This window comes from Mirounga leonina, unplaced genomic scaffold (assembly GCF_011800145.1).
Source record: "Mirounga leonina isolate KUSES-001 unplaced genomic scaffold, KU_Mleo_1.0 Mir_154, whole genome shotgun sequence".
NCBI classification, from domain to species: domain Eukaryota; kingdom Metazoa; phylum Chordata; class Mammalia; order Carnivora; family Phocidae; genus Mirounga; species Mirounga leonina.
In genome coordinates, this window is record NW_023270389.1 from 52,326,671 (window position 1) to 52,344,274 (window position 17,604).

Here is a 17,604-nt window from a genome sequence, read left to right on the forward strand (position 1 = left end):
GTGCATAGAATATACTCAATCAAACATTTAATTAATGAGTACTCATACAGACCTTTTCTTTTGACCTCAAGGTCCCGGAGCAGCCCCCCATTACTTTGTGTAGTGGGGTTGAAGATACAAAGCATTATGAGGAAGCCAAGAAATGTGTAGAAGAGTTAGCATTGTACCTGAAACCACTCAGCAGTGCTAGAGGTAAATCAGATGCAACTATCCATGCTAAACATGTTTATTAAAGATGTTTTTATTATCATAAAAATTGTGGGCTATGGGGGGACCTGGGTGGCACAGTCATTTAAGTGTCTGACTCTTGGTTTCGGCTCAGGTCATGATCTCAGGGTCCCGGGATTGAGCCCTGTCAGACTCTGTGCTCAGCTCAGAGTTTGAGTTTCTCTTTCCCTCTGTCCCTCCCCCTCCTCTCTAAAATAAATCAATATTTTATTGTACTTACATATTTTTTTAAGATTTTATTTATTTATTTGAGAGAGAGCGACAGAGATAGAGAGCACAAGCGGGGAGGAGAGGGAGAAGCAGGCTCCCCACTGAGCAAGGAGCCCGACATGGGACTGGATCCCAGGACGTTGGGATCATGACCTGAGCCAGAGCAGACACTTAACCAACTGAGCCACCCAGGCGCCCCATAAATAAATCTTTAAAAAAATTGTGGCCTCTAAGTGAATGCTAATGAAATTCACTTATTTATTGTAAATCAAACCCACAAACACTAAATAATATCATTACAAACCACATCAAATAAGTGAATTTAGAGTTTATGTGATGTTGAAAACATTTGAATGAGTTGCAAAACTAAGTGAATATACTAGTGGTTTCAGAAGGGCTCTCCATCATTTGACAACTCTGGATTGTCTGCCTTCTATTCAGTTTTATATGGTGTGCCATAGGGAGTGAAATAAAATTGGAAGTTGCCCTTAACTGCCTTGCCATTATGGCTTATTATTTCATTAGGAAGGTAAAATTAACCATTATGAAATAATGTGCCATAACTGTTAGGACCTCAAGATTTGAGTCTTAAACTAATTATTAATGTTGTCTGGCCTTTTCCCCTTTTTCCTCCATGGTTATGATGAATAATGATATATTTAATGTTGTAATGAGTGTTATATTTACATGAGATAACAGCTTTTGTATACTTTTAAAAGCAAACTAGGCTTTATATAATTTTATCCATTATTTATTTTAAACATTCTAGTAGAACAGGGAATTATTCATGTATGCGTAAGTCAGTCAGCCCATCAGAGGAAGTTTTTCTGGACTCTAAAATTGCATTGTAAACCTAGAAATAACCTTTTACTCTCTTTTAAAGGAGTGGGTCTGAATAGCACTACTCAGAGTGTTCTGAGTCGCCCAATGCAGAGGAAGCTGGTGACTCTGGTCCACTGCCAACTAGTGGAAGAAGAAGGCAGGATTCGTGCTATGAGAGCAGCTCGATCTTTAGGTGAACGAACAGTTACAGAGCTCATTCTTCAGCACCAGAATCCTCAGCAACTCTCCTCTAATCTTTGGGCAGCAGTCAGGGCTAGGGGCTGCCAGTTCCTTGGACCAGGTATGTGATTAAAGTTTGATATTTACTATACTAGTAATTCTAAAAGTATGGTGTTAAGAACTATAAATGTGATGTACAAAGTCTAGTTCTTTGTAGTATTCTGTTGTTACCAAGAAATATCCCACTTGACAGTCATGGCTTCGGTAATTCCATGTCAGTATTTTAGACCATGTAAAACTTCTCTCAGTGTTAAAAGTTTTCAGTTTGTTAGAGGTTTTTCTTGAATGTATTAATTTTTTATCTGCTTTCTTAAATAAAATATGCAGAGTGTAATATAAAATTGCCCCAGAATGTTTAGAAAGTGTAACTGTGAATATGTGTTATTGTGTTGTGTTGCCCATCGAGTGGTACCTGCAGAAATTATTAAACATTGCCCTTCTGATAAATAAATTTATCTTATCTTTGTACGTGATAAATTTTGGTTTTGCCTAACTTTTCCTAGCAATGCAGGAGGAAGCTTTAAAGCTGGTTCTCCTGGCCTTGGAAGATGGTTCTGCTTTGTCAAGAAAAGTATTGGTTCTCTTTGTGGTGCAAAGGTTGGAGCCGCGGTTTCCTCAGGCCTCTAAAACTAGCATTGGGCATGTTGTCCAGCTCCTTTATAGAGCTTCCTGCTTCAAGGTATGAACTAATGTTAAATTTCAGCTTAAAAGGAAACATTGTCTTTTTCCCAAACTTAAGTAGTACAACTTTGAGTTTAATAAAGTTGCCCCTCAGAAAATTTCAGTAATTTTTTTCTTTTCAAAAATGTAAAAAAAATAAATAAAAAGAATGTAAATGGTGTCCTATTAAAGTTAAAACTTGTTATATTAAGTTTTGTATATTAGATATTGAACAACATAGCTAAGGTTTATAGATTTTTATATTTGAAGAGTCTAATAAGCTGTGTCATTTTTTTCACCAAGACCATATGCAGAATTGGTCTGAACAGAGAGTAATTGAAGCAAGAAGTTTCATTTTGCTCTTTGCTCCTGCTGTAATTCCACATATAGAGTACTGGAGTTCATTTGCCATTTCATTTTCAGTATATATAGTAATGCCGCACATATTCTTTTGTATCCCCAATTGAATCAGCACTGCTTCAAACATCAATGCTCACTGTGTATCATTTATCATTCATCCTGTTTTCCTGACTTCTTAGTGTCAAGGCTTCTTGCTTCTGACACACACATAACTAGTACTTCATGGACCAGGGAGGCATGCCTCTAAAAATTTTTTAATTCATACAAACTATAAGGATATCCATTCCTGGGTCACCATGTCCCCTCATCTGACACTCAAACTAAAAAATCCTACAGTCTACTATAGTTTATTTTCTCATTTCCTGAGAAAGATAGAATGGTTTACAAAATCAACAGGAAAGCATACCAGTTTATTTATATATTTTTTAAGATCTTATTTATTTATTTGACAGAGAGAGAGCACAAGCGGGGGGAGTGGCAGGCAGAGGGAGAGGGAGAAGCAGGCTCCCCGCTGAGCAGAGAGCCTGACCTGGGGCTCAGTGAGCTGAAAGCAGACATTTAACCACGTGCCCCAAAAGCATACCAATTTAATTTTTAAAAAAATTTTAAAGCTCTATAACTAAATGCCCACATTATGATGTTTCTTTCTAGAGTCAGATTATATATATAATGAAAATGAGGTGTGCACTCCAGGTCTGTACCCAACCCTGTCCTTGGCCTTAGATACCTCTGGAACTGTCAGAAACTCTAGCCAAAATAACTCCCAGCTAGTTCAGATTGTCCCCAAATAACTCACATTTGTTGTAATGATTATAATAACATGATTGTACAGTGTAATCTGGAATATACTTCAGAATGTCTGTCTGCTTCCAGAGTTCTTTTTTCTCTAATAACAGCACCAGACAGATACAATATTACAAGCTTAAAAAATAAAAGGAAAGAAAAGGAAATCCATCCTCCCCCTGTGAAAAATTAGTCCAAAAACCCCAGAATACCCACAGTGAACCTCTCTCAATCCTAATTAAAAGCATTAATAGTAATTGAAAAGAGATTGGAAATTTGTAAAAATCCAATTATTTTTCATTTGAGTCATGATTATTTCCCTTTATTTCATTGTCTACCTGCTTTCTTCTCTTGCTGGTAATGTGTCCTACAATCTCCATCATGAGAAGACTTATCTTCTCTCATCACAATAGGTCCATACCCTAAATTTTACTCAACATGGCAGAGTTTCTGTTAAGTATCTACCAATACCTATTTCATTTTCTTTGTGGAAGTCACATCGGTAGGCATTTTCCATTCTTCCTTATAGCTGTATGTGTCCACATAGCCGTGTTCTGGCTGCATCCTTTTAGCATCTCTTTTATTTCCATTTGAAAAACCTTTTCAGGGGTGCCTGGGTGGCTCAGTCCTTAAGTGTCTGCCTTTGGCTCAGGTCATGATAAATAAATAAATAAAATCTTTAAAGGAAAACCTTTTCAGACAGGGATAATTCTGGTCCTTCTTAGTACAGTATAGTTCCAGGACTTACTTTAGACATGCATCTCTTAGAAATCTTTGACTGTTTTTAGTTAAAAGACAGTTTTGAGGACCAAGGCCAGAGAACCCTAGTATATCTTATAGAAAACATTCTACATTTTAATAAGGTTTAGCCTATATTGAGAGGGTGTTTTTATACATCCACATAATGCATTTGGTCTTTTGACTTGCCTTTGAATAGTGGCAAGATATTTTTTGTTTTTGTGACTCTAGTTCTTGATTTTTTTTTTTTTTTTTTATCTATTTGGTCTTTTACGGACTTACCTAACAAAATTTAAGTTAGACCTTCTTCTGATAAGAATGGAATACATTTAAAAATATAATCAGGATGACCTAGAAGTCTTGCTGTAGTTTTCTTTGGTGGAAGAAAAAAATGGGAATTTTCTACTAGAGGAATTTGAGTCTTTATGGGCATAAAAGGTTAACAAGGTAAAATATATTCTGAAATATATTAGGATACAGATGATCCTGAACTAGAATTAATTATTTTACTTTGGGGGTACCCGGGTGGCTCAGTTGGCTAAGCATCTGCCTTTGGCTCAAGTCGTGATCCTAGGGTCCTGGGATTGATGCCTGCGTCAGGCTCCCTGCTTAGTGGAGAGCATTCTTTTTTCTCCCTCTCCCTCTGCCCCTCCCACCTGCTCATGCTCTCTCTCTCTCTCTCTTTCGCTCTCTCTCACTCTCACTCTATCTCAAATAAATGAAATCTTTAAAAAAAAATTATTCAACTTTGATTTCTTGAGCCTTTGGCCTAAACCTAGCTTGATTCAAAATGTAGCAATATAGCAAAAATAACAATAGTACCTACCTCAACAAGTTTAGAGAATTAAATGAGTTAATGTCAGTATGATGGGTAAATAAGTTAACACACTGACTAGTACATACTAAGGGCTCAATAAAGGTTAATCATTTTAATTACTAAAAGATATTATCATCATTATTATTTTATACTTTCTGATGGTGGCCCAGCCTGCAAAACTCTGTGGAAAATTAAGCTAAGCACAGATTAATCATCTTTAGAATCATACAAGCATCTGACTGAAGCTCTTTCACTTAGGAGTATTAGCCAGCTCAATGCCAGGCAAGCCCAAGTTTAATAATCCACAGTTATGAAGAAGAAACATACATTGGGTTTTTTTTCCAGGATAATTGCATATTTTCTTTCCTTTTTTTAAGTCATTGCTTTATTTGTGTGTGTGTGTGTGTGTGTGTGTACATATGTATGTATATATAAAGAAGTAGGCTCCATATCCAATGTGGGGCTTGAGCTCATGCCTTGAAACCAAGAGTCACATGCTGTACTGGCTGAGCCAGACAGGTGCCTCGAGTATTTTCTTCTTTTCAAAAATGCGTATCTACACATATACAGTTTAAACTCTATATATGTGTTAAGGTCTATCCAATCTTGGGATTTTCCTCCAGCACATACTCATTCTTTCCATAAGACCTATTCACAAGATTTTGATGTCTTTAAAGGCAGAAATGGTTTACAGGCAAAACTGTGTGTTCCATTTTAATCTTGTTATTGTTGTTAAATTTGTTATTAAAAATTATCTGTTCTCTATATATGCTCATATAAAGTATAAACTCATTTTGTTTCTTACCTGACTCATGAGATTATGTATGTCTTACTAGGTCACCAAACGTGATGAAGACTCTTCTTTGATGCAGCTAAAAGAAGAATTTAGAACCTATGAAGCTTTGCGGCGAGAACATGACTCCCAGATAGTGCAAATTGCCATGGAAGCAGGCTTACGAATTGCACCAGACCAATGGTCCTCTTTACTTTATGGAGACCAGTCTCACAAGTCTCATATGCAGTCAATTATTGACAAGGTAGACCCTTTTTTGTTCCTTACTTCTTGGACTAATCTTGGAGTTTTGGTAATTCATGATTTAGTAATTTATTTAATAAATGTATGTTAAAGTGAATACTGTGTGTCAGGCTCTTATAAATTACATTATCTGGAACCATGAGAGACGATGGACTCTGAAAAACAAACAGGGTTCTAGAGGGGAGGGGGATGGGAGGATGGGTTAGCCTGGTGGTGGGTATTGAGGAGGGCACATTCTGCATGGAGCACTGGGTGTTATGCACAAACAATGAATCATGGAACACTTCATCTAAAACTAATGATGTAATGTATGGGGATTAACATAAGAATAAAAAAAATAATAAATTACATTATCTGTAGCTGAGTATCATAGCTTGTCACATAGTAATACCAGTTTGTTTATATAAAGGGTTTTTTTAATTAATGTATAATTGACATTATTCATATAAGATTTGACTAGTGTTATAATAGTTTATCCGGCACACTCTAGTTTATTTTGAGAGTCTTCCATCTCTATTATTGTTGCCTCTCTCCCTTCTTGTTTTGTTCCCTGAGTTTTAATCATTGTGTTAATTAAACCCATTTTCTAAATGCCTTTATTGTCTTCCTGTAACAGCCATTCAGTGTTCTGGAGAATGTATACATTGAGGTTTCTTATGATTCTTAGCCACAATAATTTCACATAATAAGTTACCAGTCATTCTAGGTTTGATCAAATTTTCAATAAACTTATTTCTACTTTATCTCTTCTTTGTTATGATAAAAGATCACTAGAGTACACATGGTCAGGCTCCATTGTTTGTTGCTGGCTCTAAGTGCTATATTTAATTCTATTAAAACTAGGATAATCCTATAATTGTTTTTGTTGTAATTCAACATGAAGTATATGAAAGTATAGGAAGTCTTAAAGCACCATGTAAATATATATGTTATGATAGCATTAACTTTTACTATTTTACCTTAAATACTTAAAACTAGAGAGATGATTATACTTTAGAGTCCACCCACATTTAATATAAAGAAATAAGATCAAGATGTAAGGGTAGATCAAATATAATACTATTTAACACTTACTGAGAGTTTACTGGTGCCTGGTCGTTTTAAATAATCCATTTAATTCTTTCAATAACCCTGTATTGTCCCAGGGAGATAGATTAAGTACATTTCTCCAGGATCACATAGGTAATCAGTGACAGGGCTGGATTTGAAGTTGGGTATACTGACTCTAGAATCCCTGTTCTTAACCACCAAATCTTTCCAGACTATTCTGTCACTTTTTGTTATTCCCAAGAAAGGATTATTTGAATGAGTAGTGTATTGATGTCAAAGGACAATTGGGGAATGTGTTTTATATGCTTGTTACACAATTTTCAGTATAATGTATATTACTTGTTTTGTCCTATAAATCTTTTCTAGATACCTTTGCCCAAACTTTACCTGCAACTCCTAGGTCTGAAATTATGCAACTGACCGATTATAATGTATTGAAACCTTAGTAATGGTCTCTTAAAGAAGTAACTTTCTACCTCTGAAGAGAAACTTGGCTTGCTTTTATAAAGGTTCTACAAGCAGGTTGACCTTTTTGTGTGAACTAGACTATATAATTTATCCTGTAACAGTATCTTCACATCATGAGCAATAGTTTGAATTTAATATCCAGAGACCTTCTTACAACAAACTGGTAAACTTTGCAGTGTATGTGGCATCTTATTATCTAGAACAGTATAACTTTCTGTGGTAGTGAAAATGTTCTATATATGCACTAATATGGTGATCACTAGCCACCCACGGCTGTTTAGCACCCAAAATGTGACTGTGCAACTGAAGAGCTACATTTTTATTTTATTAATTTTAACTTAAATAGCCACATACTGCTAATGGCTACTGTGTTGGACCCTACAGAGAATTTATTAAAAGTGATATGAAAAGCAATAATCATAATAAATTAATGGATAAACATGAATTATCAGTTCACAAAGAAGAAACATATGTAATTGATAGGATAAATTCAGCCCCAGTAATAATTAAATGCACATTTAAAACGAATATTACAAATATTGCCTATTAAATTAGCAAAAGAGACATATATTGCCATACATTGCTTATGGTTTGTAAAATGCATTAGTTAAAACCTTTGGGAAACAATTTGTCAGTGAATAAAAACTCAAAAATGTTCATGTCCTTTGATCAAATTTGCTCTTTCCAGGAATATATTTTAAGGAAATAATCCAAACTTTGAAAAAGGTTATGAGTTCAAAAGTGTTAATTGCTACATTATTTATAAAGTAGAAAATAAGCAGATGGTTAAAGAAGTTATCTAGCTCTCTGCTCAGAATACGGTTATATGGCCATTAAAATAAGTTATTTCAAGACAGATACTCTCTTCAGCTGATAAATAACATTCAGTTTCTTTTTAAAAAAGTGTAATATTTTTATTAAGTATCAGTGATGGATACATGGGTGTTGTCATTATATTAGACAGTTTAAAATATTTCATAATAAAAATGGTTAGCAGTAGAAAAATGCTTTTGTTATAATATTAATGGTAGCCAAAACCATAAGTGTGTAAATGATTTTAAGTTTATAAAAAGCATGCAAAGATGAAAAAATTGAATAAAGGCATGTTAGCATTTGAATGGTTATTTCTCATGTTTTTTAAAATGTATGCTTTTTTTTAAAAAAAAATTACCTTTTAAAGAGTGACCTTTTAGGGTCTCATCTATATTAATAAATGTTTCCAAGTAAGCACCTTTAGTTACTATAATCTAATCAATTTCCCCCTATTAAAGGTCGTATATGTAGGGCCTCTTAGGGAGTTAATGTAAGAAAGTGTGTCATTAATTAAGCTTGAGGAAAATATACAGCCTGATAGCTTCCAAGAATCCCAAACCATTATAAGATTATTTTTGAGCTGGAGTGGACTTTGGAAATTTTTTAGTCCATATCACAGATGGACTTCGATTGAGTCCATAAAGATTATATCCGGTGTCATGATTTGTGGTCTCTAACAAAACCTGAACTCAAGCTCAGTTTGACTGAGTTCAGTTTCATTGTTCTTGGTATTGTATAGTGTTATCTCTAGACTCCAAATTTCAGTTCTTTGGAAGCACTCCAAGAGCCAAACTAATATAGTGCTCTAAGAACGTTAAGACAGAAAGAGTATACTTCCAAATTGAGGAATTGAGAAAGGGCTCACATTTGAGGAATGTGCCATCAGAGGGAAGAGAGTTTACAATCTGCCAAGCTGTGAATGCAGGGAAGTGCAGGGTTTGCTCAGGCACCAGTAATCCAGTTTGGCCAAAGCCTGGAATGTGTGGGAGGATAAAATTAAATATAATAAGTTGCAAAAATGACTGCAATATTGTAAATAATCTTTACTTTAAAAGGATTAGCTGGTTTTTGGAAAGTTAATATTTATCGTTTTTAAGTTGCAGACCCCAGCCTCTTTTGCACAAAGTGTTCAGGAACTAACAATTGCTCTCCAGCGAACTGGAGATCCAGCAAATTTGAACCGACTAAGACCCCATTTGGAGCTATTGGCAAACATTGACCCTAGTCCAGGTAAATAAACCTAAGGGAAATTAATGGACTGTCCTATGAGTGCCTCAGTGCTGCTCAGTGATTCTTTTAATTAATTATCTTTTGTTACATTCCTTGAGAATTTCCCATTTACACAGTATTTAAGTTTCTGCCCCAACCTTGTCCATCTGTTTATTGCTTCAACCAGTATTTATTTAAAACCTTTGTACTTCCTGCTCACTTCACTAGGGAAGTAGATTCACTCTGGGATCCTTCCCATATCACAGAATTGTGCTGTATTTACTATTCTCATCTGTTTTGACAAAACACAGGTTCTCTAATTTTTTCTGTATCCTATGTCCTTAGTTGCATTTTCTTGGCCCCATTTTTTCCCCCACTCTGTGATGATAATGTCTAATTCATCAGGTATCCTCTCTTGCATATTTTTACTTTGTCAACCCTTTTCTTGCTCCTTGCCCTTGACCTGAAAATCACCCAACTTTCATTTTTCACATCTAAGGTATTTTTAGCTTGTGTCCTGCACCTGAGCTAAAAAACTCCTAATATTCACAAGTAATTTCCCAGTTTCGAATTCCAAAGGCGGTTTCTCAGTCCTCAAATTACTTGATTTCTCTTTAGCATTTGATAATGTTGTCGGCTAATTCCTCAATATAGAAACTCCTGATACCTTATCTTTCTGTACTCTCATAGTTTCTTTCTGACTTGTTTAAATGCTCCTTCTGTCTTATTTTGACCACTCTTCCCTCCTGCCCACTAAGGAGTAGGCCAGTTGTGTTCTTGGAATTTTGGTTTTTTTGCATTCTATTGATGATTCAGGTCATTCATTGGGTATCACTTTCTGTAGAAAATAGACTCCCAAATATCTCTTATCATTGTTGTCTCTTCATCACTCCAGACTTACTTTCCCAAATGCTTTCTGAGAGTCTTCATCATCTCTGATCTTCAAAGCAAATTCTTCTTCACTTGATTCCAGCTCGTCCTCCTGTATTCTCTGTTAAATGACCTCATTGTCTGAGGTATTTACACTTAAAACCCGAGTCTCTTGTCTTAGCTTGTATCTTTTCCTTTTACTTGCTCTACATACCATTTCAGACAACAGGATCTATCTGTTCTTTCACAATATCCCTCTATCCCATGCTGGTTAATACTGCATTGGTGAGGGCCTTATTTTACCTGAGACTGGATGCCTTCCATTTTCCTCTACTCTCAATTCTTACAGTCCAGCCCACTTACTGCTGCAAAATAAATCACATCTCTGATCTTATTTCTGTGCTCATAAACTTTCAGTGACACCCCATTGCTTATTGAATGACACCCCATGCCACTCTTGACAGTGGCATTCCAGGGCCCTCTAATTTTTTATTTTATTTTATTTTTTTATCAATCTACCTTTATAGAATTTACTATCAATGGGGCACCTGGGTGGCTCAGTTAGGTGTCTGCCTTCGGTTCAGGTCATGATGTCAGGGTCCTGGGATCGAGCCCCGCACTGGGCTCCCTCAATGGAGAGCCTGCTTCTCCCTCTCCCTCTGCTGCTCCCACTGCTTGTGTGCTCTCTCTGTCTTTCTCTCTCTTTCTCAAGTAAATAAAATCTTAAAAAAATTTTTTTACTATCAAAATTGCTTACTCAAACCAGATCAGATGTATTCCTAGAATATAGTCGACATTTTTCTTTTTTCACTATTGTGCTTTGCTCATTCTGAGGAATCAAAAGAGCACTTCCACAAGTTCACCACCCCATCAACCACCAACCTGTTTATCTGTATCTGTGCCAATATAGTCTGCAGTCCTTGTATAACAGTGGATAAACTGTACCTCTAAGCTCAGGCCCTTCTCCCTTCTCATGTTCCTAATATCATCTTGTGAAGTATATCACTTCATATCACTTCTGTTTCTTATATCATCAAGTTTCCTTCTCTACTGGAGTATTTCTGTCAACATACAAACATCCTATTACTCCTGTCATCATAACCCACTTGGACAACATTTGCCATCCACCTACTACTATTTTTCTTTCTTTCTTTTTTTTTTTTTAAACATGCTCTCAAACTCACTCCAATCAGGCATTTATCTCTACTGTCAACTAGAACGGTTCTGTCAAGGTCACAGGTGATTTCCATGAAGTTAAATCCAGACATCAGTTCTTGGTTCTCATTTATTTGACCTGTTAGCAGCATTTAATGTTGTTGTTCACTTTCTGATCCTCTTAACACTTTTTTCACTTGACTTTCCGAGTTTCATTCTCATTTTATTGGACCCTCCTCTGAGCCTTCTTTGCTAATTTCTCATCTCCATACCCTCGCACTTTTGGATTGCTCCCAGAGTTTAATACATGTATCTCTTTTCTAATTATACCCATTCCCTAGATAATATCATCTAGTCTCATAGCTTTAAATATTATTTACATGACTCACAAATTTACTATATTTCATCAGTTCTGAAGTCCACATTTCTTTTGATCTTAGCATTTCTGAAATTGGGATGCATCTATGTAAGTAATGACGTGTAATTTAATTAACAATCTTTTTTATTTTGGTGGCACATAAAATAATGGTGTATGTTGCAGTTGATTTAGAATCTGTGAAACATGTAGTATATCAGCCCAAAACTTCTTCCTGAATTCTTTTGTATATCCACCTGCCTGCTCAACATCCAGCAGGCCTACTTGAATATCTAGTAAGAATTTCAAACTTAGTGGCAGCTGGGTGGCTCAGATGGTTAAGTGTCTGCCTTCGCCTCAGGTCATGGATCTCCAGGTCCTGGAACTGAGGGCCACATCGGGCTCCCAGCTCAGTGGGGAGTCTGCTTCTCCCTCTCCCTCTGCCTCTCCCCCTGCTTGTGCTCTCTCTGTCTCTCTCTTTCAAATGAATAAATTAAAACATCTTTTAAAAAAAAAGAATTTCAAACTTAGTCTGTCCAAAAGTGAGTTCCAAACACTGCCCTAACCCCACCTCCCATTCCTTTTAGTGGCAACTACAACCTTCCATTTCATTTCCTCAGTTCAAACACCTTGGAGATCTCTTCAACTCTTCTTTCTCACATGTGGTACATCTGATCCAATAGCATACCCTGTAGGCCCTTCCCTTTAAAATCCATCTAGAATCCATCTGCTTATCACCTTCACTGCTACTATACTCATCTCTCTTCAGGGATTACAGAATAGCCTCCTATTGTCTGTCTGGTTTTAGCATAAGAACTAGAGTGATCCTGTTACCCGTCTGCTCAAAAATTCTCCAGAACTGATTGAGCCCTGGGTTGGGCTCCACACTCAGCATGGAGTCGGCTTCAGATTCTCCCCCTTTCCCTGCTCGCATACACGCGTGCTCTCTCACTCACTCGCTCTCTAAAAATAAATAAATAAAATCTTGAAAAAAAATCTCCAGTGCTTTCTGTTGGTCAGTAAAAGCGAAAATCTTTCCCATGACCTACCAAGCCTCAAGTGATGTGGGGTTCTTTACCTCTTTCTAAGCTTATTTCCTATTCTTTTCTACCTAATTCATTCCTTTCCAGTTTGACCTCCGTGGAACATGCCCGGCATATTCCCACATCAGGGCCTTTCCACTTATTTTTCTCTTTTCCTAGAACCATTTTTTTCCTAATATATCCACAAGGCACACTCATTCCCCTTCTGTTTTCAGGTCTTTAATCAAATGTAACCTTTTCAAGGAGACATTCTCAGGCCACCCAGTCTAAAATTTTAAACATATCAGTCCCACTCCCTTTCTTTGCTCTATTTATTCAAGTCATCATTATGTAAATTATTTATATTTCGATTATCTTATTTATTGTCTGTCTCCTCTCCTTGGATATAATGGTTTTTTGTTTTGATCACTGTTGCTTCCCTAGCAACTAGAACAATACCTGGGACTTAGTAGGTGTTCCAAACTACTTTTTTATATGACTGTTCTCTTCACCCTCTCTATATCTTAGTTTTTTTTTTCCAAGTGAAACTCACAAGTGGAAGTCCTTCAAAGCCTCATTCACAGCCATCACCTAGAAGCCTCTCAGAGTGTCTCCAAGAGGAATTCATCTCTATGTTTGTGTTCTCACTTCTTTTTATATTTTCTCCTAGAGAATATTTCATATTTGTGGTTAACTTTTCCTTTATAAAATCACAACACTGACACTAGACAAATATTAAATGAAGAGGATATATAGCAGAGTTGCTTTATATAGTGACTCTTCTATTCATTCAGACTTCTTAAACATTCTGTTTACCAATACTTCATTTATGCAGAATTTCAAAATGGCCATTACAAATTGGCTAGTCCACAGTTAAGTTTTGTTTGGTCCACACAGTGTTGGTCTGCACAATATTCTAAATTTTTTAGGTAAAACTTGAAATTGGGTAATTTTACATGAAAATCTTAAATTTTAGTTTTCCCTGGGAAACAGCGGTGTATCTGGAGTGCCAGCCTTACATCGTCACGTAACGGCAATCAGCTAAAGATGAATAGTAACCATAACCTTAGATGTGGGCCACACTCTACAGTTCAGCACAGACCCCGTCTCTGTCTCTCTGTCATCATTCCCAGCGCTGAGTGTCTAATGGTGATTGCCATTTATTGTCTGGCCTACATAATTTCTTTATGCTACCTTCCCTGTCCCTGTAGTTATTTTACTTTACAATCCATTCTTTAAAATGATGTTTAGGTGAATACGTTATTACCTGAAAAGCTGTATGAAGCCTAACTTGATTTCACTGAAGGGCTGACACTAACTCTTTTGTTAGTTTAATAATATTGGGCAAAATATTGAAAACATCATTTAAAAAAGTTTTTTGATTTGTTGTGTAGATGCTCCTCCTCCTACTTGGGAGCAGCTGGAAAATGGACTGGTTGCTGTGCGGACTGTGGTACATGGGCTAGTAGACTATATCCAGAACCATAGCAAAAAGGGAGCAGATCAACAGCAGGTAAGGGGGAAGTTGGAAACTTAGAAGTAAGCCACTGTGGATGTTACGACAGATACAAACAAAACCAACAAGATGACATGAATATTTTGAGACTCTGACTATAGAAACTATAAATTACTTTAATATGGTTTACACCCAGTTTAATGGATTTGTGTAGTGATTTTATCTGGCAACAATGGAATGAAATAATCCTGTGGGTCTAATGTTGCACTGGAGTCATTTTTCACTTTGGATATATAGCAGCGTTTGATTCTGTGCTAAAGGTTCTATGTTAAGTAAAATGATTCTCTTTGGTTACTGTTACATTTTAGTTTGACAATATATATCACTTTTTAATGCTGTATCTGTCCAGTACTGTTCATATATTTGTATAAATGCTTTTTTTGTAGTAGTATTTTAACATTTTTCATTCATTCATATAATGTCTGCTGTGCAAGAGGGCCAAATTTTCCTCAAATACTTTTAAATGAAATATATGACAGTAAAACGTAATAGCTTATGGTATGACTACAGTTTTTCATTTTATTCCCAATAACTTTATTTTGCCCTCGTGATTTATGTTAGGTTCACTAGATCTTTTATTTTGCAATAGTAAGCTTGTGAAATTAAAACATTGTTATTAATTTATCTGGTTCAGATTAATTAATTAAATAATTTATAATAAATTAATCTATTAACAATAGATTATTCAATATTTCTTTTTTCTTTGAGAGGCAAGAAACATTAAGTTCCATTCAGTATCCTGCTGAGTAGGGGGGCACCTGGCTGACTTGGTAGAACATGCGACTCTTGATCTCAGGGTTGTGAGTTCAAGCCCCACGTTGGGTATTACTTAAAAATAAAATCTTTTTTTAAAGAAAGTATCCTGCTGAGTAGAATAATATGGATACAGTTTTCCTAAATTATCTAAGCATAGACCAGACTTTATTTTATGATAAGAAGTAAAAGATTAAAAACTTATTTTTAACTCCATGTTCTATTAGACATCATGAAGAATGTAACAATAAGATTAATTTTTTAAGCTCTGTCGATAGGTGATAAAATGGTAATCAAATCGATAGGTAATCAAATTTCATTTAGCTTAGTATTGTGTTTGATATCTCGTTAACTCCCAAGTCCATCCTCCTGTCTTATGCTAGAAAATAATAGTTTCATTTGTACTTTTAGAGTTACTGTATGTCCTTGATATGTTCTTCTGCATATCAAGAATTGGTTACAGAGTATTTTTCATTTATAGAGCCTACTATAGATTCGTGTTGTGTCATAGGAAACTCTAGTTGTAAATATAGCTATACTAAACATTGTCCAAAACAAATATTAGAACACATATTAAACATTGGAAAGCCCTAAACTCCAGTGGTTTGTTTGTCCATTATAAACCTGGAAAGAAAATGATAAAGCCGTTGTGAGATTTAATCTAGGATTTATATGATGCTACATGTTTGAGAATTAGTGCCAATATGTCAAAAAATCAGGACCCCATTCTTTATAATTAATTTATTTTTGGACTCAGACTTCAGACAGAATGGCTTTCTAACACTTGCTCTGGGCAGTCTAGTTAATTGTGTGAGTTAGTTTGAATCGGTGTCTAATGTTTTAACTTTGGTCTCAGCCTCCACAGCATAGCAAATATAAAACATACATGTGTCGAGATATGAAGCAGAGGGGAGGATGCCCTCGTGGGGCCAGCTGTACGTTTGCACACTCACAGGAGGAACTGGAGAAGTAAGTGTGAAAGTTGTTAAACTCAACCTTCTAATAACTTGTTATGAAATAAGGTAGAGTTACTAAGTAGAATAATTCGCCACTGTTAGGAAACAGAAAAGGAGCAGTTGCATGCTCTTTAATGAATGGGAAATGTTTAAAAAGTAATACAGATTTTTTAAAAAGAAAACTGAAGTAAGTTTCTTCAGCTTTCATTATATCGTGCCCACAAATAGGAAACTAAATATAGAAGTGAATCATTTGCACTACCAAAAAAATTTAAAACTCTAAAAATTTTCATCAATTTTAACTAATTGAATTGATTTTAACTAATTGAATAATGTATTTCCAATTGAAAAATTTGCCCTCTGTTCACGAAATTGTTTTATTGACAGGCGTAACTTCACAGATTTTCTTTTAAATTTCGAAGATTGGGGTGCCTGGGTGGCTCAGTTGTTAAGCATCTGCCTTCGGCTCAGGTCATGATGCCAGGGTCCTGGGATCGAGCCCTGCGTCGGGCTCCCTGCTCAGCGGGGAGTCTGCTTCTCCCTCCTCTACTCCCCCTGCTTGTGTTCCCTCTCTCTCTGTGTGTCTCTCTCTGTCAAATAACTAACTAAATAAATAAAATCTTTAAAATAAATAATAAATAAATTTCAAAGATCAGATAATTCCAGTGTTAAATTTTCCATAGTAGAAAGAAAAGAAAACCTCTTAATTTTTTTTATAAAGCCAGTGTAACATTGCCCCCAAACTTGACAAAGATAGCACAATTAAAGAAAATACAAATCCATCTCACATATTAATATTTTAAAAATCCCAAATATTAGCATTCAGTAAAGTAGACACCATGAAGTGCAAAGGTAACACAATATAATTACTTTAGGGTTAGAGAGGAAATACCATGTGATCATATGCAAAGATGCCAAAAGGCATTTGAGTAAAATCAGATGTTCATAATAGATCAAAATTCTTTAACAGAAGAAAGCTGTCATAGACACTTGCTCAACATAATTGTATCTCAAAAGCTAGTATGACTGCATGATGCTCAATTCGTAAAATAGTAGATTCAGTATCATTGAAGTTGACAGTAAGGCAAAATTTAGCAGTAGTGAGACTATTACTGAACATTCTAGGAGCAGTAGCCACTGTACATACCAAAGAATAAAATCATCATAAAATCATTACATGGAAAAATTCAAGAAGTACTAGAAACAAAAGAAATGAAAATTTTAGCAAATCAAAAATACTACTTTACAGAAATGAATTGTTCTCATAAACTAAAAAGGGAAACATAACCAGTTATAAAGGAAAATAAAGATCTCTTTGGCATTACCAACAACAACAAAAAAGATAAATACCAAATAATAAAGTAACAAGAACTATTGAGGATTAAATTAGTAAGCTACCTACGCACATAAGCGAAGAACTGAATAAATGAAGAAGCATACTGTGTTCTTGGAGAAGACTTACCATTATATAGGTTTTATCTTCTCTTAAACAGTAAATTCAGTGAAATCTCAGTTAGAATCTTAACATGATGATTGTTAGGAC

The 17,604-nt window shown here is 35.5% G+C and overlaps 1 protein-coding gene across 3 annotated transcripts in view; it reads left to right on the forward strand.

Moving 5' to 3' along the window:
- RC3H1 (ring finger and CCCH-type domains 1) overlaps positions 1 to 17,604 on the forward strand; it is an 83,623-nt gene that overhangs the window by 39,451 nt on the left and 26,568 nt on the right. For all 3 annotated transcript variants that reach the window (XM_035010768.1, XM_035010770.1, XM_035010769.1), the window contains exons 3-9: positions 72 to 192; positions 1,322 to 1,561; positions 2,004 to 2,179; positions 5,695 to 5,895; positions 9,323 to 9,455; positions 14,231 to 14,349; positions 15,962 to 16,074. In XM_035010768.1, the coding sequence (XP_034866659.1) occupies positions 72 to 192; positions 1,322 to 1,561; positions 2,004 to 2,179; positions 5,695 to 5,895; positions 9,323 to 9,455; positions 14,231 to 14,349; positions 15,962 to 16,074 (1,103 nt within the window). The remainder of the gene's footprint in view (positions 1 to 71; positions 193 to 1,321; positions 1,562 to 2,003; positions 2,180 to 5,694; positions 5,896 to 9,322; positions 9,456 to 14,230; positions 14,350 to 15,961; positions 16,075 to 17,604) is intronic.